The sequence below is a fragment of the Phocoena sinus genome, chromosome 13 (genome assembly GCF_008692025.1).
Source record: "Phocoena sinus isolate mPhoSin1 chromosome 13, mPhoSin1.pri, whole genome shotgun sequence".
Lineage (NCBI taxonomy): Eukaryota > Metazoa > Chordata > Mammalia > Artiodactyla > Phocoenidae > Phocoena > Phocoena sinus.
Window position 1 is genome coordinate 65103443 of NC_045775.1, and position 22101 is coordinate 65125543.

A 22101-nucleotide genomic window follows, 5' to 3' on the forward strand; every position below is an offset into this window, starting at 1 on the left:
TCTTCCGCCATCTTCAAGGTCCCCCTTGATACATTCTTTTAAATGTCTTTTAAGATATATTCACATGGCTAGCTTTGAGCCTAGATTATTGAGTATTCTCTTAATTTGTAGATCTTTTTTAAGTCTTTTCTGATTACTCATTTCTCTTAAAAATAACTTGTTAGCTGCCTACCTAAGGCAGACAATTTCTTGTGACTGACATCCTATCAGTTCCTCAATCAAAAATCTTCGGAGCCTAACTCTACCTGTTTTTTTTTTTTTTTTTGCGTTACGCGGGCCTCTCACTGTTGCGGCCTCTCCCATTGCGGAGCACAGGCTGTGGACGCGCAGGCTCAGCGGCCATGGCTCATGGTCCTAGCTGCTCCGTGGCATGTGGGATCTTCCCGAACCGGGGCACGAACCCATGTCCCCTGCATCGTCAGGCGGACTCTAAATCACTGCGCCACCAGGGAAGCCCCTACCTGTTTATTTTTATTTTTAAATATGGAATACTTCATGAATTTATGTGTCATCCTTGCACAGGGACCATGCTAACCTTCCCTGTATCGTTACAATTTTAGTAAGTGTACTGCTGAAGTGAGCACTCCTACCTGTTTATTTTTAATTACCATCTTTTCAAAGAGATGAGTGATGTGATCAAATTTCTATTTAAAGACATAAAACTGCCAACCTCTGGTGCCAGGATGATAAATTGGAGGGTGCTAGGAATATAAATGGAGAGAACTTAACAAAGTTTTCCACTTTAGCCTATACCATGCATAGTGCTTGGCTTGGATTTTTAATAAATGGCCATTTAATGAGTGGTGGATGTGTTCATTTTCATCTTTAGATTCAATAATCTGAGTAGTTGAATCCCTCTGCTCTATTCTACATTAGTAGATCTGAATTTTGGTCGTTTTAGCCCCCTTGGGTTTAGTCAGTATTATATTATTTTGTACCTGGTAAAATAAATGTTCTTATGTCCTTAGATGTGTATGTTCTAAGTGAAATTTTTTTTCTTTTTGAGTCAGTATATATTCCTGTTTAAAAGTGAAATAGTTACCTAACGACTTATAATGAAATGACCCTCATCCTTTTATTATTTCTGTTTTTAGCTTTTCAGATGGCTTCTTATATTTCTGAATAATATGCTTTGTTGTTGATTTATCAACTGTAGATCTTATGTTTTGACTTCCTGCTATGATAAATGAAGGTTTGGCTAACCTATACTACCCTCTCAGCCCCTTCCCTCCTTTCTGATTTTTTGTAGTTTTATCATTATTTTTAGTTCCTTTGTTACCTTTACAATTTATATAACATACTAAAATATGTTTTTTTTTTGTTGGCTCCTCACTTTGTAAGGTATGACTGTTAGTTCTCTTATTCCTTCCTTTCCCATTTTTAGCTCACTTCTAGCTCTCACTTTGTGTCAAGGCTGAAAACATACCTCCTTATCATAATTAGATCTTCCATGCTATATAGGTTGAGTGTAGAAGTTGAAAAACGGTATTGTGAACAGTCTTCCTCTACCCTCTCTGTCCTTTAATCCCTTATATAGGTCCCCTCCCTTCACGTAGCGGTTATTAGTCTCTTGTGTAATCTTCTGGGTATTTTAATGCAAATATGTTTATGTATGTGTATATATATATTCTTTTTTAAGCCTTTCCTTATGAAATGAGTATGGCATAGAATATGTATTTCTTTTTTGGATACTGCCAAACATCCTGTATACCTGATTCACATCTCTATCAGCAGTGTATGACAGTTCCCATTGTTCCTCATTCTCACCAACACTTGGTATTATCAGGGTTTGATTTTTGCCAGTCTGGTAGGAACAACATTGATGAGCGTTTTTATCATAAAAGGGTGTAGGATTTTGTTAAATGTTTTTTCTGCATCTATTAAGATGGTCATGTGGTTTTTGTCTTTCCTTTTGTTAATGTGGTGTATCACATTGATTGATTTGTGAATATTGAATTATCCTTGCATCCCTGGAATAAATTCTACTTGATCATGTTGTATGATCCTTTTTAAATATATTATTGGATTTGGTTTGCTAGTATTTTGTTGAGGATGTTTGCATTTATATTCATCAGTGATAATTGGCCTGTAATTTTTTTGTTTGTAGTTTCTTTGTCTGGTTTTGGTATCAGGGTAATGGTGGTCTTACTGTAGAATGAATTTGGGAGTGTTTCATCCTCCAGGTTTTTGGAATAGTTTGAGAAGGATAGGTACTAGCTCCTCTTTATATATTTGGTAGAATTTCTCTGTGAAGCCATCTAGTCCTGGAGTTTTGTTTGCTGGGTGTTTTTTGATAGTTCAGTTTCACTACTGGTGGTCCAGCTGTTCAGATTATCTATTTCTTTCTCATTCAGTCTTGGAATGTTGTCTGTTTCTAGAAATGTATCCATTTCTTCTAGATTGCCCAATTTGTTGGCATATAACTATTGGTAGTAGTCGCTTATGATTTTTTTGTATCTCTTATTTTGTTTATTTGGATCCTCTTTTTTTCTTGATGAGTTGATGGAAGACTTCAATTTTGTTTATCTTTTCAAAAAACTAGCTCTTGGTTTCATTGATTTTTCTATCGTTTTATGTTTCTCTGTTTCATTTTTTTCCATTCTGATCTTTATTGTTACCTTTGTTCTGCTGACTTTCAGCTTTGTCCTTTTTCTTCTAATTCTTTTAGGTGATAGGTTACGTTGTTTGAGATTTTTCTCATTTCTTGAGGTAGGCCTCTGTTGCTCCAAACTTTTCTCTTAGAACTGCTTTTGCTGCATCCCATAGATTTTGGAAAGTTGTGTTTCCATTTTTATTTGTCTTGAGGTAGTTTCTGATTTTCTCTTGGATTTCTTCAGTGACCCATTGGTTTTTTAGTAGCATATATTTAGTCTCCGCATGTTTGTATTTTCCCCATTTTTCTTCCTGTGATTGATTTCTGGTTTCACACCATTGTGGTGGGGAAAAAATGCTTGATATAATTTCTACCCTCTTAAATTTGTTGAGACTTGTTTAGTTAACTGGCATGTGATCTGTCCTGGAGAACATTCTTTGTGCATTTGAAAAGAACGTGTATTCTGTTGTTTTAGGGTGGAATATCCTGTAGGTATCTTTTAAGTTAACTGGTCTAATATGTCATTTATGACCACAGTTTCCTTATTGACTTTGTATCTGGATGATCTGTCCATTGATGTAAGTGGGGTGTCAAAGTCCCCTACTACTATTGTATTACTCTCAATTTCTCCCTTTATGTCTGTTACTGTTTGCTTTATGTACTAGGTACTCCTATATTAGGTGCATATGTTATTGAATGTTACATCCTATCTTTGTATTGATCCCTTTATCATTATATAATGCCCTTCTTTGTCTTTTGTTATAGACTTTGTTTTAAAGGCTATTTTGTCTGAGAGGACTATTGCTACCCCAGCTTTCTTGTTATTTCCATTTGCATGAAATATCTTTTTCCATCCCCACACTTTCAGTCTGTGTATGTCTGAAGCTTTGAGGTGGGTCTCTTGTAAGCAGCATAATAGATAGGTATTGTTTTTTCATCCAGTCAGCCACCCTATGCTTATGATTGGAGCATTTAGTCCATTGACATTTAAGGTCATTATTGATAGGTACATACTTACTGCCATTTTGTTCATTGTTTTCTGGTTTTTATAGTTCTTTCCTGTTCTTCTGCTTTTAGTTTCTTCCCTTGTGCTTTGATGATTCTGTTTAGTGTTATGCTTGTGTTCCTTTCTCTCTAGTTTTTGTATATCTGTTATAGGATTTTGATTTGTGGTTACCATGGGGTTCATATATGTTGACCTATATATAACTACATGTTTTAAACTGGTAGTCATTTAAGTTCAAACACATTCTAGAAGATGTACATTTTTTCACTCCATTCCCCTATATTTTATGGTTTTGATGTCATATTTTACATCTTTATGTTTATTCCTTAACTGTTATTATAGTTGATTTTACAATTTTTTATCCTTTTTTTTTTTTTGTGTGTGTGTGTGTGGCTGTGCTATGTGGCTTGTGGGATCTTAGTTCTCTGACCAGGGATTAAACCTGGGCCCACGGCAGTGAAAGCGCTGAGCCCTAACCACTGGACCACCAGGGAATTCTCTGGTTTTTGTCTTTTAATCTTCACACTAGCTTATTTCAGAGGTTGATCCACAGCCTTTTAATATATATTTGCCTATACAATTGGGAGTTTTCCTTTCCTATAGATTCTTTCTTCCTGTTGTAGCCTTTTATTTTCCACGTAAAGAAGACTCTTTAACATTTCTGCTTTATTTATCTGGATATCTTTCCTTCTTCAGGATCAGGAAGTATTCAGCCGTAATTTCATCAAATACATTTTTTTTTTTTTTTTTTTTTTTTTTTTTTTGCGGTACGCGGGCCTCTCACCGCCGCGGCCCTTCCCGTTGCGGAGCACAGGCTCTGGACGCGCAGGCTCAGCGGCCATGGCTCACGGGCCCAGCCGCTCCGCGGCATGTGGGATCTTCCCAGACCGGGGCATGAACCCGCGTCCCCTGCATAGGCAGGCGGACTCTCAACCACTGCGCCACCAGGGAAGCCCCATCAAATACATTTTTGATCCCTCTCTCTCTCTCTCTTCTTCTGGGACCCGTATAGTTTGAATGTTGGTATGCTTGATGTTGTCCCAGAGGTCCCTTATACTATATTCATTTTTTAATGTTTTTCTTTTTGCTGTTCTGATTGGGTGATTTCCGTTATTCTATGTTCAGATCATTTTTGCATTCTTCTGTATCACCTAGTCTTCTGTTAATTCCTTCTGGGGTGTTTTTCATTTCAGTTCTGACTAGTTCTTTCGTATACTTTCTAGTTCCTTGTAAAAATTTTCACTGTTCATCTGTTCTTTTCCCTAGTTCAGTTAGCACTCTTGTTTACTAATGCTTTGAACTTTTTATCTGGTAAATTACTTATTTCTGTTTCATTAGTTGTTTTTTCAGGGTTTTTTCCTTGTTCTTTAATTTTAAAGAAATTCCTTTGTCTTCTCATTTTGCTTAACTTTCTCTGTCTCTGTGGAATTAGGTGAAACAGTTACCCATCCTGGTCTTGAAGGGGTGTGCTTGTGTGGGAGCATCACTATATAGTCTGTGTGTGCTCAGTGGCTTTGATGGGAGAGCTGGATCTGAAGTGAATACAAGTCACATCTTACCCCGGAGTGTGCTGGCAGCTATCACCTTGGTAGAAGGTGGGGCTGGACATGGAGGGGCTGGAGCCAGAGGCAGGTGCGAGCTGGGTCTTCTCCACTCCTCAGTTGCCAACACTGCCCTATCAGGAGTGGTGTCAGGTCCCAAATTGCTGGAGCAGAAACCCTGAGAGTAGGGTCTGAGTTGGTTCTGTTCAATTTGAGTGTGTGCTCTTACCCCCTCCCCACATCAGCACCTTTGCTCTGAGGGGAGCAGTGCTGGAACCAGAGGGTCCGGATTGGGCACCCAGGGGAGGCTGGTGCCTGCACTTGGATGGTCCTGGCACCAGTCAGAGCTACAGACTGCTTGTGATGTGCTGCCCCTGTGAGTGCTAGTAATGGGTGCTCTTTCCCTGTTTGGGTGCTGTGCCAAGTTTGAGCCTACTCTGTCCTCCACAGTTGTGCACTTTCCTCTGCAGTGGCAGCCTTTGCCCTAGTGGGGAACGGCTGTGGAGCAAGAGGGGCCAGAGTGGGCATTTGGCGTGGACTGGGGTACGTGCTGGGGTGGTCCCAGCACCAGTCAGAACTCCAGACAACTCCTGATTTGCTGCCCTGTGACCACCAGTCATGGGTTCCCTTGCTCTATTCAGATGCCGTGCCAGATCCAAGCCAGCTCCGTCCCTCACAACTGTGTGCTCTCCTTAGCTGTGGCAGCCTTAGCCCTAGTGTGGAGCTATGCTGTGGAGTAAGGGGGGCTTGAGGGGGGTGCTTGGTGTGGGCTGGGGCACGCACTGGGTGGTCACAGTTTCAGTCTGCTTCCTCTGCCTTGTTTTGGGAGTAAGCAATCGTGTGTGCACCCTTCACGAGTGGAGTCTAGGTTTCTTACAGCCACACTGTCAGTCCCACTGGATTTCAAACCAGCTAAGAGGACTCGTCCTCCTTGTGTTGGACCCCAGAGCTGGGGTGCCCATGTTGTGATTCAAACTGCTCACTACCCAGGGAGAATCTCCAAGCCTGTCCCGACCTGACCTGACCACTTCTCTTCCCTTCCTACCTGACTCTGTGTGGATCTTTCTTACAGCTTTGGTTGTACAGGAGTTCTGCCAGTCTCCAGGTAGTTTTCAGTGAGATTTCCTCCACACGTGGATGTATTTTTGATGTGTGTGATGTGAATTATTTTAAGGCTTATATTCTTTGTCTTTAAGTGGGGCATTTAATTTAATGTAGTTAATGATATATATGGGTTAGAAGTACCATCTTATTTTGTGCTTTCTATCTGTCTTATTTTATTCTTTTCTTTCCATTTTTTACCTTTTTTTGAAAACTTATTCAGTTTTCCCTCTATCAATTTGGAAGTTGTATACTCTTTTTTATTGCTACCCTACCAGTTACTACATGCATCCTTAATTTATCAGAGCCTAGTGTTAGTACCTTTCCCTTTATCCTCAACAAAATGGGATCTTAGAATCCATTAGCTCGATTTACAATTCCCTCATCCCCCACTTATGTTGGTATTGTCACCTATTTTGTGTTGTCTTTGTCAATCCACATAAGGCTATATTATATTATTGTTATATTATTCAGACAATGATATATAAATTTATCCATATATTTATCCTGTCTTTGGTCATCTTTCCTTTTTATATTTCTGCTCCTCCGTTTGTGATCATTTCTTTCTTTCTGAAGTAAATCCTAAAGGGTCTGATAGTAGCAAACTCTGCTTTTCTTTTTTGGTATAAAAAAGCCTTTATTTTACTTTTTTTCTCTACCTGCTCTGGCTCACTGATTTACTTTCTTTATTGAAAGATATTTTGCTGAATATAGAATTCTAGGTGGAATTTTGTTTTAGCACCTTGAAACAATCATTCTTCTCTCTTGAAGCAAATTTGTCCCTTTTTTCTGTCTGCTTTGAAGATTTTCTCTTTATTTTTTCTGTAGTTTCACTCATTATCTAGGTATAATTTCCTTTTATGTAGTCTGTTCAGGCTTTTTTTTTTTCATCTTTATTGGAGTATAATTGCTTTACAATGGTGTGTTAGTTTCTGCTTTATAACAAAGTGAATCAGTTATACATATGTTCCCATATCTCTTCCCTCTTGTGTCTCCCTCCCTCCCACCTTCCCTATCCCACCCCTCCAGGCGGTCACAAAGCACCGAGCCGATATCCCTGTGCCATGCAGCTGCTTCCCACTAGCTATATATCTACCTTACGTTTGTTAGTGTGTACACGTCCATGACTCTCTCTCGCCCTGTCACAGCTCACCCTTCCCCCTCCCCATATCCTCAAGTCCATTCTCTAGTAGGTCTGTGTCTTTATTCCTGTCTTACCCCTTGGTTCTTCATGACATTTTTTTTTCTTCTTAAATTCCATATATATGTGTTAGCATATGGTATTTCTCTTTTTCTTTCTGACTTACTTCACTCTGTATGACAGACTCTAGGTCTATCCACCTCATTACAAATAGCTCAGTTTCGTTTCTTTTTAATGGCTGAGTAATATTCCATTGTATATATGTGCCACATCTTCTTTATGCATTCATCCGATGATGGACACTTAGGTTGTTTCCATCTCTGGTCTATCATAAATAGAGCTGCAATGAACATTTTGGTACATGATTCTTTTTGAATTTTGGTTTCCTCAGGGTATATGCCCAGTAGTGGGATCGCTGGGCCATATGGTAGTTCTATTTGTAGTTTTTTAAAGAACCTCCGTACTGTTCTCCATAGTGGCTGAACCAATTCACATTCCCACCAGCAGTGCAAGAGTGTTCCCTTTTCTCCACACTGTCTCCAGCATTTATTGTTTGTAGATTTTTTGGTGATGGCCATTCTGACAGGTGTGAGATGATATCTCATTGTAGTTTTGATTTGCATTTCTCTAATGATTAATGAAGTTGAGCATTCTTTCATGTGTTTGTTGGCAGTCTGTATATCTTCTTTGGAGAAATGTCTGTTTAGGTCTTCTGCCCATTTTTGGATTGAGTTGTTTGTTTTTTTGTTACTGAGCTGCATGAGCTGCTTATAAATTTTGGAGATTAATCCATTGTCAGTTGCTTCATTTGCAAATATTTTCTCCATTCTGAGGGTTGTCTTTTGGTCTTCTTTATGGTTTCCTTTGCTGTGCAAAAGCTTTGAAGTTTCATTAGGTCCCATTTGTTTATTTTTTTTAATTATTTTTAAAAATTTCCATTTCTCTAGGAGGTGGGTCAAAAAGGATCTTGCTGTGATTTATGTCATAGAGTGTTCTGCCTATGTTTTCCTCTAAGAGTTTGATAGTTTCTGACCTTACAGTTAGGTCTTTAATCCATTTTGAGCTTATTTTTGTGTATGGTGTTAGGGAGTGATCTAATCTCATACTTTTACATGTAGCTGTCCAGTTTTCCCAGCACAACTTATTGAAGAGGCTGCCCTTTCTCCACTGGACATTCCTGACTCCTTTATCAAAGATAAGCTGACCATATGTGCGTGGGTTTATCTCTGGGATTTCTATCCTGTTCCATTGATTTATCTTTCTGTTTTTGTGCCAGTACCATACTGTCTTGATTACTGTAGCTTTGTAGTATAGTCTGAGGTCAGGGAACCTGATTCCTCCAGCTCCGTTTTTCGTTCTCAAGATTGCTTTGGCTATTTGGGGTCTTTTGTGTTTCCAAACAAATTGTGAAATTTTCTGTTCTAGTTCTGTGAAAAATACCAGTGATAGTTTGATAGGGATTGCATTGAATCTGTAGATTGCTTTGGGTAGTAGAGTCATTTTCACAATGTTGATTCTTCCAATCCAAGAACATGGTATATCTCTCCATCTATTTGTATCATGTTTAATTTCTTTCATCAGTGTCTTAGAATTTTCTGCATACAGGTCTTTTGTCTCATTAGGTAGGTTTATTCCTAGATATTTTATTCTTTTTGTTGCATTGGTAAATGGGAGTGTTTTCTTGATTTCACTTTCAGATTATTCATCCTTAGTGTATAGGAATGCCAGAGATTTCTGTGCATTAATTTTCTATCCCACTACTTTACCAAATTCATTGATTAGCTCTAGTAGTTTTCTGGTAGCATCTTTAGGATTCTCCATGTATAGTATCATCTGAAAACAGTGACATCTTTACTTCTTCTTTTCCGATTTGAATTCCTTTTATTTCCTTCTCTTCTCTGATTGCTGTGGCTAAAACTTCTAAAACTATGTTGAATAAGAGTGGTGAGAGTGGGCAACCTTGTCTTGTTCCTGATCTTAGTGGAAATGCTTTCCGGTTTTCACCATTGAGGACGATGTTGGCTGTGGGTTTGTCATATATGGCCTTTATTATGTTGAGGAAAGTTCCCTCTATGCCTACTTTCTGCAGGGTTTTTATCATAAATGGGTGTTGAATTTTGTCGAAAGCTTTCCCTGCATCTATTGAGATGATCATATGGTGTTTCTCCTTCAGTTTGTTAATATGGTGTATCACGTTGATTGATTTGTGTATAGTGAAGAATACTTGCATTCCTGGAATAAACCCCACGATCATGGTGTATGATCCTTTTAATGTGCTGTTGGATTCTGTTCGCTAGTATTGTGTTGAGGATTTTGCATCTATGTTCATCAGTGATATTGGCATGTACTTTCCTTTCTTTGTGACATCCTTGTCTGGTTTTGGTATCAGGGTGATGGTGGCCTCGTAGAATGAATTTGGGAGTGTTCCTCCCTCTGCTATATTTTGGAAGAGTTTGAGAAGGATAAGTGTTAGCTCTTCTCTAATTTTTGATAAAATTCGCCTGTGAAGCCATTTGGTCCTGGGATTTTGTTTGTTGGAAGATTTTTTATCACATTTTCAATTTCAGTGCTTGTGATTGGTCTGTTCATATTTTCTATTTCTTCCTGATTCTGACTTGGCAGGTTGTGCATTTCTAAGAATTTGTCCATTTCTTCCAGATGGTCCATTTTATTGGCATAGAGTTGCTTGTAGTAATCTCTCATGATCTTTTGTATTTCTGCAGTGTCAGTTGTTACTTCTCCTTTTTCATTTCCAATTCTATTGATTTGAGTCTTTTCCCTTTTTTTCTTGATGAGTCTGACTAATGGTTTATCAATTTTGTTTATCTTCTCAAACAATCAGCTCTTAATTTTATTGATATTTGCTCTCATTTCCTTCATTTCTTTTTCATTTATTTCTGATCTGATTTTTATGATTTCTTTCCTTCTGCTAGCTTTGGGGGTTTTTTGTTCTTCTCTCTCTAATTGCTTTAGTTGCAAGTTTAGGTGGTTTATTCGAGATGTTTCCTGTTTCTTGAGGTAGGATTGTATTGCTATAAACTTCCCTCTTAGAACTGCTTTTGCTGTATCCCATAGATTTTGGGTTGTCATGTCTCCAGTGTCATTTGTTTCTAGGTATTTTTTGATTTCCTCTTTGATGTCTTCAGTGATCACTTCGTTATTAAGTAGTGTATTGTTTAGCCTCCATGTGTTTGTATTTTTTACAGATGTTTTCCTGTAATTGTTATCTAGTCTCATAACGTTGTGGTCGGAAAAGATACTTGAAACAATTTCAGTTTTCTTAAATTTACCCAGGCTTGATTTGTGACCCAGGATATGGCCTATCCTGGAGAATGTTTCATGAGCACTTGAAAAAAATGTGTATTCTGTTGTTTTTGGATGGAATGTCCTATAAATATCAATTAAGTCCATCTTGTTTAATGTATCATTTAAAGCTTGTGTTTCCTTATTTATTTTCAATTTGGATGATCTGTCCATTGGTGAAAGTGGGGTGTTAAAGTCCCCCATTATTATTGTGTAGCTGTCGATTTCTCCCTTTATGACTCTTAGTATTTGCCTTATGTATTGAGGTGCTCCTATGTTGGGTGCATAAATATTTACAATTGTTATATCTTCTTCTTGGATCGATCCTTTGATCATTATGTAGTGTCCTTCTTTGTCTCTTCTAATAGTCTTTATTTTTAAGTCTATTTTGTCTGGTATGAGAATTGCTACTCCAGCTTTCTTTTGGTTTTCATTAGCATGAAATATATTTTTCCATCCCCTTACTTTCAGTCTGTATGTATCTCTAGGTCTGAAGTGGGTCTCTTGTAGACAGCAAATATATGGGTCTTGTTTTTGTATCCATCCAGCCAATCTGTGTCTTTGGTGGGAGCATTTAATCCATTTACATTAAGGTAATTATCGATATGTATGTTCCTATTCCCATTTTCTTAATTGTTTTGGGTTCGTCATTGTAGGTCTTTTCCTTCTCTTGTGTTTCTTGCCTAGAGAAGTTCCTTTAGCAGTTGTTGTAAAGCTGGTTTGGTGGTGGTGAACTCTCAGCTTTTGCTTGTCTGTAAAGTTTTTAATTTCTCCATCAAATCTGCATGAGATCTTTGCTGGGTAGAGTAATCTTGGTTGCAGATTTTTCTCCTTCATCACTTTAAATATGTGCTGCCAGTCCCTTCTGGCTTGCAGAGTTTCTGCTGAAAGATCAGCTGTTAAACCTTATCGGAATTCCCTTATGTGTTATTTGTTGCTTTTCTCTTGCTGCTTTTAATGTGTTTTCTTTGTATTTAATTTTTGACAGTTTGATTAATATGTGTCTTGGTGTATTTCTCCTTGGATTTATCCTATATGTGACTGTCTGTGCTTCCTGGACTTGATTAACTATTTCCTTTCCCATATTAGGGAAGTTGGCAACTATAATCTCTTGAAATATTTTCTCAGTCCTTTTCTTTTTCACTTCTTCTTCTGGAACCTCTATAATTTGAATGTTGGTGTGTTTAATGTTGTCCCAGAGGTCTCTGAGTCTGTCCTCAGTTCTTTTCATTCTTTTTTCTTTATTCTGCTCTGCAGTAGTTATTTCCACTATTTTATCTTCCAGGTCACTTATCTGTTCTTCTGCCTCAGTTATTCTGCTATTGATCCCATCTAGAGTATTTTTAATTTCAGTTATTGTGTTGTTCATCATTTTTGGTTTCATCTTTAGTTCTTCTAGGTCCTTGTTAAATGTTTCTTGAATTTTGTCCATTCTGTTTCCAAGATTTTGGATCATCTTTACTATCATTATTCTGAATTCTTTTTCAGGTAGACTGCCTATTTCCTCTTCATTTGTTAGGCCTGGTGGGTTTTTATCTTGCTCCTTCATCAGCTGTGTGTTTTTCTGTCTTCTCATTTTGTTTATCTTACTGTGTTTGGGGTCTCCTTTTTGCAGGCTGCAGGTTCGTAGTTCCCATTGTGTTTGGTGTCTGTCCCCAGTGGCTAAGGTTGGTTTAGTGGTTTGTGAAGGCTTCCCGGTGGAGGGGACTAGTGCCTGTGTTCTGGTGGATGAGGCTGGATCTTGTCTTTCTGGTGGGCAGGTCCACGTCTGGTGTCTGTTGACTTATGATTTTAGGCAGCCACTTTGCTAATGCGTGCGGTTGTGTTCCTATCTTGCTAGTTGTTTGCCATAGGATGTCCAGCACTTTAGCTTGCTGGTCATTGAGTGAAGCTGGTGTTGAGATGGAGATCTCTGGGCGATTTTCGCTGTTTGATGTTATGTAGAGCTGGGAGGTCTGTTGTGGACCAGTGTCCTGAAGGTGGCTCTCCCACCTCAGAGGCACAGCACTGACTTCTGGCTGCAGCTCCAAGAACCTTTCATCCACATCGCTCAGAATAAAAGGGAGAGAAAGTAGAAAGAAAGAATTAGTAGAAGTAGAAAGAAAGAAAGAGAAAGAGAGAAACAGAGAAAGAAAGAATGAAAGGAGGGAGCGAGAGAGGGAGGAAGGAAGGAGGAAAGGAAGGAAAAAAGAAAGAAAGAAAGAAGATAAAGTAAAATAAAATAGGATAAAATATAAGGTTATTAAAATAAAAAATTATTAAGAAAAAAATTTTAAAAACAATAACAACAGATGGAGAGAACCCTAAGACAAATGGTGGAAGCAAAGCTATACAGACAATATCTCACACAGAAGCATACACATACACATTCAGAAAAAGAGGAAAAGGGGAAAAAATCATAAATCTTGCTCTCAAAGTCCACCTCCTCAATTTGGTTATGATTTGTTGTCTATTCATGTATTCCACAGTTGCAGGGTACATCAAGTTGATTGTGGAGCTTTAATTCGCTGCTTCTGAGGCTGCTGGGAGAGATTTACCTTTCTCTTCTTTGTTCTCACAGCTCCCAGGGGCTCAGCTTTGGATTTGGCCCCGCCTCTGCGTGTAGTTCACCGGAGGGCATCTCTTCTTCGCTCAGACAGGACGGGATTAAAGGAGCCGCTGAATCAGGGGCTCTGGCTCACTCAGGCTGGGGGGAGGGAGGGGAACGGAATGTGGGGCAAGCCTGTAGCGGCAGAGGCCAGTGTGACATTGCACCAGCCTGAGGTGCACCATGCGTTCTCCCGGGAGAGTTGTCCCTGCATCCCGGGACCCTGACAGTGGCAGGCTGCACAGGCTTCCCGGAAGGGGGTTGTGGATAATAACACACAGGCTTCTTGGTGGCGGCAGCAACTGCTTAGGCTTTTTAAATCTATGGATTGATGTCTTTCATCTGTCCTGGAGAAGTCTCTTTGTCTCTCCTTTCTCTTTTTCTTTCTCCTTTCTCTCTGGGATTCACATTAAACGTATGCTAAAAGTCAACCATCGTTTTGCCTCTCCATGATGTATATTATATGTAATTTTTCTGACCTTCCATTAATTCTCTGTTCAGTAGTCTTGTCTCCTTTAAACTTTCCTGTTGATTTATTAGTTTCAGTTCTTGTTTTTGTATTTTTCATTTTCTGTGAATTCCATTTAGTTATTTTTCAAATATATTTTGTCAGTTTGTATTTGCTGCAGATGTTTTGAAACTTGTCTTTTATTTCACTAAACGTAGTATGTACAATTGTTTATAATAGTCTGTGTCCAATCTAATATCCAAAGCCTTTTAAGCCTGGCTTATTTATTTACTTTTCTGTCTATTGTTTCTGTTGGTACTGTCTCATGGTCTTTTTCTATTTGCCTAGTTATCTTGGTATATATATATATATATATATATATATATATATATATACATTTTCTGTTGAGGTACGCGGGCCTCTCACTGTTGTGGCCTCTCCCATTGCGGAGCACAGGCGCCAGACGCACAGGCTCAGTGGCCATGGCTCACATGCCTAGCCACTCCGCGGCATGTGGGATCTTCCTGGACCGGGGCACGAACCTGTGTCCCCTGCGTTGGCAGGCGGACTCTCAACCACTGCGCCACCAGGGAAGCCCTATCTTGGTATGTTTGTCATTGTATTAATATTTGAAAAAATTATTTGTTGGATAATTATTTGAGGCCAGTATAATGAGACCTTTCTTCAAAGATTTTCATTTGCTTCTGCAAGACACCTAGGGGCATGTATCAGTGCAGAACCTCCTTTTTGAATTTAAGACTTGAGGATTCCTTGATCACTGTGGTGATATAAACTGTGATGGCAGGTCTGTGAGGGGACTGATTTAATTCTAGTTCAGCCTTACTCTGAGGGTGTAGCCTTTTGGGAATCCAGCTTTTAGAAAGCGGGAAATTATCGAACCTTTCCACTTGGGCAGATTCTCAGATTTGACCCTTCATTTGCTTAGCCAAAATCGCAAACGTTTTTCAGCTCTCTTTTGGATTGGCAGATTCCCCTGAGGTAAAAGCAGTTTTGGAGGCTGGGTTTTCTTTGTGTTTTTGCCTTCTCTAGATTTTGGGTTTGCCTTTTCTTGAGGCCTATTTAATGCCTGAAGGATTTTCTTTTTAAAAATAGTTTAATCAGCTCTATCAGTTGGTATCAGCAGAAATTTGACATTATCAAAAGCAGAGGCTATTAAAAAAATTTTGAGGTTTTCTTGCTTTGTTTTGTTCTTTTCTTATGTGTTCTTTTCCCTGAATTATTCTTTCAAATCTTTCCTTTTACTGGATAGGCTTTCTTCAAGTGCCTTGTAATTTTTATTCTATTTTAGAATGAGGAAATAAGAAAGCTCTTTGGAACCTGTGTATATATGTGTATGGAGGGTGGTTATTGCCTTGCAGTTTTACTTTAGTGCGGGTAGCGGGTGGGACCAGATGTTATGTTGGGGGCCTCCAAAGGCCAGAATTGCAGAAAACTTGACTGTGGGAACCTGGAATTTTCAGAAGCTGCTTGTTCTCCAGATAATTGATTTAGTTCTCTAGAAGAGAGCCTGCTGATTTTTTTCAAGTTAGATTTAGTTTAAATGCTTGTTTTCTGGTAGTGCTGCACACTGGGAGGGTTGTGAGGAGATGGGGTCAACTGTTTCTCATATAGACCCTCGAGTCATTACCCATGTTAGCCTTGCATCTCTGTCTGTCATTTTTGGTGTCAGTCTAGATCCTCCCCATGAGTTTTCTAGTTAGATGGGTTCCCACCTCTGCTGCACCCTCCTCTGTGTTTATTGTAGGCTTATTTTCCTCTGCCCTATTTATAAACACACTTCAGTCAGATTTCTGTCAGTCAGTTTTTTGTTTCAACCAAATCTCTTTGTTGTAGATTTATATACCTGTTAAAAGATTTTTTTCCTTTCACGTGGAATCTTGTATGGGAGGGCATACAAACTTGAGGGTCCAGTTTCCCATCTTTTTTTAAAGTTAAAAAAAAATTTATTTTTGGCTGCATTGGGTCTTCATTGCTTTGTGCAGGCTCTCTCTAGTTGTGGCGAGTAGAGGCTACTCTTTGTTGCAGTGCGCAGGCTTCTCATGGTGGTGGTTTGTCTTGTTGCGGAGCACGGGATCTGGCATGTGGGCTTCAGTAGTTGCAGCATATGGGCTCAGTAGTTGTGGCTCACAGGTTCTAGAGTGCAGGCTTAGTAGTTGTGGCACACGGGCTTATTTGCTCCATGGCATGGGGGATCTTCCCAGACCAGGTATCGAACCCATGTCCTCTACAATGGCAGGAGGATTCTTAACCACTGTGCCACCAGGGAAGTCTCCAGTTTCCCATCTTGACCTGGAACTTTTTCAGATTATATACTCTGCTTAGAAAACTTATTTATTTTGTATCACTCACCCCTTGTTGTAGTCTCCACAGATGCTCATTAACCGACACAATTTCTTAGCCCTTTTCCCACCTCTAAATTGAACTCTCCAGACCCAACTGCCCAGCCTCTGTAATGACATGTTCTTCCCCAAGGATCTTTTGGATGGATATTCCTCAAAATGAGTATTTTGGTCTTAGAAGAACTGCCAGTACCAAAACAGCTGCCACTTAACTGCCCAGTTTGCTACATTCATCCAGCTCTTGAGGCACCTTGCTTTCAACATTGTTCTTTGTGTTTTTAGGTACTTTGGATTGATTGCTGAGCCTGGGCAGTTTTGTGAGCCTGTACCTGCATCCTTCAGCTAGGCCCTCTGCAGGTCTCAGCTTTGAAGAAGAGTCTTTGGAATACTGAACTTACACACTTTTCCTGTTCTGCCTTCACCTAAGCCTGGATAAGCAGAGATCTCACCTGTTAGCTTTTCTTTATAAGGTCTTCCACTACTTGTGTCTTCCATTTCTGGCCTGGATGCAGCTGCTGCTGCTTGTGGTAGAGATATCAAAAATGATTTTGTAGGTTGCTTAATAAATGATAAGGACCAAATAAAAGTTTCTGATCAACCTCAACCTAGTGTGTTTTATAATCTTGCCTTTGTTCTTGCATCATGACTGGAGAGCCACCATGCCTAGCCGCAGATTTTTCTGATCTTCCCTGCTAGCCATTGTAAACCCCAGTCTTTCATTTATTTGTTCATTTTTTTAGCACATCAGCAGAGCGTGGCTCCAGAATTTATAGGATGTCACTTAAGGTCTTCAGAGGTCAAATAAATGTGATCCTAGATTTAAAACCAGTTAAAATATTTCAGTAGCTTTATTGAGATATAATTCACCTACCATACAATTTACCCATTTAAAGTGTACATTTCAGTAGTTTTTAATATATTCACAGATATGTAAAACTGTTGCTATAGTCAATTTTGGAGCATTATTAAAGGAATTACATAATAGGTGGTATTTCGTGTCTGCCTTCTTTCACTTAAGATAATGTTTTGTAAGGTTTATCTATGTTATAGCATGTATCAGTACCCATTCCTTTATTTTTAAAATTGTAAAATATACATAACATAAAATGTATCATTTTAACCACTTTTAAGTGTACAGTTCTGTGGCATTTACTCCCATTATCACCATCATCCATCTCCAGCATATTTTTCATCTTCCCACACTGAAACTGAACCCATTAGAAAATAATTCCCCATTCTTCCTTTCCCCAGGCCCTAGTTAAATCTTGTTTTTTGAGAAGGTGTGGGTGACATAGGAGGAAGGAGGCAGAGTACTTAGAAAGTAATAGTTAAGGAAAGCAGCCGGAAGCCTTGGACAGTGGGACTTAAATATTTTTGGATCATGAATAGGAGGTATAAAGTCTATAAATCTCCCTAGAAGGATGTGCAGATGCTCAATCTTGTAATGTTTTATAAGTAAATTTTCTTTTAGAATAATATTGATTTACAGAAAAGCTGCAAGGATAATACAGAGTTCTTGTATACTCCTCACCTAGTTCCCCATTGTTAGCATCTTACATTGCCAGGTACATTTGTCAAACCTAAGAAACTGAGATTTATATCACTATAAACTCCAGACATTTTGGATTTCTCGTTTTCCCATTAATATCCTTTTTCTGTTCTAAGATCCAATCCAGTACATTACATTTACTTGTCATGTCTCCCAGTCTCCTCTGGTCTGTTTTCTCTTTTCATGACCATGATAGCCTTCAGTAGCACTGGGGAGGTATCCAGCAGACTGTCCCCAACATGGGTTTGTCTGTTTTTCTTAGGATTAGTTAGTACCAGAACTTTGCATATAATTTCAGGGGTTACCCAGGCCCCTGAGGCCCTTCCATGGGCCTTGTATTATTGCAGATTGGAATTTAAAAGGGAATGCAGGCCTTTTTTCAAGATAAACTTAGAGGTTGCAGCCCATTAATAGGACATGAAATCAATGTACTATGTTGCCACTGTCATTTTAAAATAATAAAAGCAGTAGAGTGTTGAACTGAGTGAAAGGTAAGTTTGTTTCATTTATATGTGTGTATATTACATCATTGTGGAAAATCTATGTGGTGGGCACAGTTTTGGCCCCCATGACCTTTGCCCCTGGTGTCATGCTTGTGAATATGTTACATGGCAAGAGGGAATGTTGCATATGTAATTAAGGTTACTAATCAGTAGACTTTAAAACAGATGATCCTGGATTGTCTGGCCAGCCCCAAAGTAATCACATGAACTCTTAAAAGCAGAGCTTTCTCCTGGCTGAGGGTAGAAGTTATAGAGATGTGGCAGAAGAGGACATCAGAAAGATTCAAAGCATGAAAAGGACATGATCTATTGTTGCTGGCTTTGAAGATGGAGAGGGTCATGAACCAAGAAATGTGGCAGCCTTTAGAAGATGATAACAACCGCTGGCTGACAGCCAGCAAGGAAATGACCTCAGTCCCATAACTGCATTGAACTGAATTCTGCCAGTAACTTGCCTGGTCTTGGAAATGGGTTGTCCCTTAGAGCCTCCAGAAAAAGCCCAGGCCAGCTGACACCTTCACTTTGGCCTGGTGAGACCCAGAGCAGATAATCTGGTCACACTGTGCCAGACTTCTAACCTGCAGAACTGTAAGATAATAAATGAGTGTTGGTTTAAGCTGCCAACTTTGTGGTAATGGTGTATTTCTTACTGGGGGTCAAGGTAAAACAGCATTGGAAAATATTGCTGTAGTAGAAAGGATCCTGGACGGGTCAAGAGACTTTGGTTCTCATCTCACTACTCCTACTACCTTAGATAAAACTTAATCACTTACCTTTCCTGAGTTTTCCCTCTTATCAGTTGAGTGGGTTATTCTAAAGTTTCTTCCATATGACGTGTTTTTCTTTTATGAACTGCCCTTCTTTTTTCAGCAAAATTCACCCCTTTTAGTGTATAGTTTTATGAGTTTTGATAAATGCATTTAATGACCATCTCAATCAAAGATTAGAAAAGTTACACCACCGCAAAAATTCCCTCATTGCTGCCTCTTTATAGTCCTCTCCCACCCAACCAGTGTGCCAGCTCCTGGCAACCACTGATCTATTTATTGCCCACATAGTTTGCCTTCATAAATGGAATCATACAGTTTGTAGACTTTTGAGCCTGGCTTCCTTAATAATGCATTTGAGATTCATTTATGTTGCGTGTATCAGTAGTTTGTTTCTTTTTATTTCTGTGTAGTATTTCATTGTATGGAATGTACGTACCACATTTTGTTTATCCATTCCCCAGTTGAGGGATATTTGCCAGTTTTTGGTGATTATGAATAAAGGTGCTGTAAATATTTGCATGTAGGTTTTTGTGTGAACATTAACTTTTCATGTCTCTTGGGTAAATACGTAGGAGTGGGAATGCTGGATCTTGTAAACATATGTTTACTTTTTAAAGAATCTGCCAAACTGTTTTCCAAAGTACCAGTACCATTTTGCATTTATACCAGCAGTGTTTGAGAATTTCAGTTGTTCTGCATCCTTGCTAGCAAGTATATTGCTATAAACTTCCCTCTTAGAACTGCTTTTGCTGCATCTCATAGGTTTTGGATAGTCGTGTTTTTCTTTTCATTTGTCTCTAGGTATGTTTTTGATTTCCTCTTTGATTTCTTCAGTGATCCATTAGTTGTTTAATAGCATATTGTTTAGCCTCCCTTGTTTGTATTTTTTGCAGTTTTTTTTCTTGTAGTTGATTTCAATCTCATACGTTGTGGTGAGAAAAGATGCTTGATGTGATTTCAATTTTCTTAAATTTACTGAGGCTTGACTTATGGCCCAAATCGTGATCTATCCTGAAGAATGTTCCATGTGCATTTGAAAAGAAAGTGTATTCTGCTGCTTTTGGATGGAATGTTCTATAGATATCAATTAAGTTCATCTGGTCTAATGTGTCATTTAAGGCCTTTGTTTCCTTATTGATTTTCTGTCTGGGTGATTTGTCTATTGATAAAAGTAGGTTGTTAGAGTCCCCCACTATTAGTGTGTTACTGTCGATTTCCTCTTTTATAGCTGTTAGCATTTGCGTTATGTACTGAGGTGCTCCTATGTTGGGTGCATATATATTTATAATTGTTATATCTTCTTCTTGGATTGATTCTTTGATCATTATGTAGTGTCCTTCCTTGTCTCTTGTATCACTTTTTATTTTAAAGTCTATTTTTTCTGATACAAGTATTGCTACTCTAGCTTTCTTTTGATTTCCATTTGCATGGAATACCTTTTTCCATCCTATCACTTTCATTCTATATGTGTGCCTAGATTTGAAGTGGGTCTCTGGTAGATAGCATATATACGGGTCTTGTTTTTGTATCCATTCAGCCAGTCTGTGTCTTTTGGTTGGAGCATTTAATCCATTTACATTTAAGGTAATTACTGATATGTATATTCTTATTGCCATTTTATTAATTGTTTTGGGTTTGTTTTTTTAGGTGTTTTTTCTTTCCTTCCTCTTTTGTTCTCTTGTGGTTTGATGACCATCTTTAGTGTTGTGTTTGGGTTGCTTTTTCTTCTTTGTGTGTGTAGCTATTGTAGTTTTTTGGTTTGCATTTCCCATGATGTTTTGGTAAAGCAGTCTATATATGTACAAGGTTGTTTAAGTTGCTAGTCTCTTAATTTCAAATGCAATTCCCATTTCCTACCTTTGTACTCTCCTCTCATCATGGTTGCTGGTTTTGATATCATATTTGTGTGTGGATGATTTCCTGCTTTTATTGTATGTTTGCCTTTACCAGTGGGCTTTCCCATTTGTGATTTTCTTATTTCTAGTTGTGTCCTCTCCCCCCAACCCCTTTACTTAGAGAAGTTCCTTTAGCATTTGTTGTAAAGCTGGTTTGGTGGTGCTAAATTCTCTTAGCTTTTGCTTGTCTCTAAAGCTTTTGATTTCTCCTTTGAATCTGAATGAGAGCCTTGCTGGGTAGAGTATTCTTGGTTGTAGGTTTTTCCCTTTCGTCACTTTGAATTTATTGTGTCACTCCCTTCTGGCGTGCAGAGTTTCTGCTGAAAAATCAGCTGATAACCTTCTGGGAATTCTCTTGTATGCCATTCGTTGCTTTTCCCTAGTTGCTTTTAATATTTTCTCTTTGTCTTTAATTTTTGTCAATTTGATTAATATTTATCTTGGTGTGTTCCTCCTTGGGTTTACCCTGTATGAGGCTCTGTGCTTCCTGAACTTCGGTGACTGTTTCCTTTCCCACATTAGGGAAGTTTTCAGCTGTTATCTCTTAAAATATTTTCTCAGGCCCTTTCTCTCCCTCTTCTTCTGGGACCCCTATAATGCAAATGTTTGTGCATTTGACCTTGTCAAAATGGCAGCCTCCAGGACAGCTCATGCCAGTGAGTACTCCCCAGTACCTCTGCCACCAGTGTCCTTGTCCCCACAGTGAACCACAGTTGCCCCCCACCTCCCCAGGTGACCCTCCAAGATAAGCAAGTTGGTCTGGCCCAGGCTTCTATGAAATCACTGTTTTTCCCCCTGGGTCCTGGTGGGCCCTAGACCTTGTGTATGCCCTCAAAGAGTGGCGTTTCTGTTTCCCCCAGCCCAGTGGAGTTCCTGTGATCAAGCCCCACTGGCCCTCAAAGCCAAATGCTTTGGGCGCTCCTCCTCCCAGTGCCAGACCCCCAGACTGGGAAGGCTGACATGAGGCTCAGAACTCTCACTCCTATGGGAGAAACTGTGATATAATTATTTTCCAGTTTGTGGATCACCCACCTGGTGGGTGTGGGATTTGATTGTATCACGGATGTGTCCCTCATCCTACCCATTTTTCTCTCATGGAAATATGCCTAGGGTGATTTTCTACCTAATGTTAATGGTTATTTCTAGGTGGTGGAAAAATTTTTTTTAAAGCTTTCATCTCTGTTCTTTTCTGCATTGCATATTATGTGATGCAAGTTGTTATCATGTGAGGAGGGACCAGAACTAGGAGATAGATGTAAGGAGGGACCAGAACTAGGAGCTTTTTGATACTGGGTTGGAACTAA

The 22101-nt window shown here is 39.0% G+C and overlaps 1 protein-coding gene and 1 non-coding gene across 4 annotated transcripts in view; one reads left to right on the forward strand and one right to left on the reverse strand.

The window, feature by feature from the left end:
- The window catches only part of POLE4 (DNA polymerase epsilon 4, accessory subunit), a 70011-nt gene that overhangs the window by 10085 nt on the left and 37825 nt on the right, over window positions 1-22101 (forward strand). Inside the window, exons 4-5 of one of the 3 annotated variants that reach the window (XM_032653543.1) lie at window positions 14130-14325; window positions 16363-16684. The exons of 1 other annotated variant lie outside the window; for it this stretch is intronic. In XM_032653543.1, the coding sequence (XP_032509434.1) occupies window positions 14130-14325; window positions 16363-16426 (260 nt within the window). In that variant the 3' untranslated portion in view covers window positions 16427-16684. Of the gene's footprint in view, window positions 1-14129; window positions 14326-16362; window positions 16685-22101 lie in introns of those variants that run through there. One more of the 3 variants, XM_032653544.1, reaches the window with a different exon arrangement.
- On the reverse strand, window positions 478-584 carry LOC116764848. Its single transcript, XR_004353057.1, has one exon. It is a non-coding gene; the product is annotated as a U6 spliceosomal RNA (small nuclear RNA).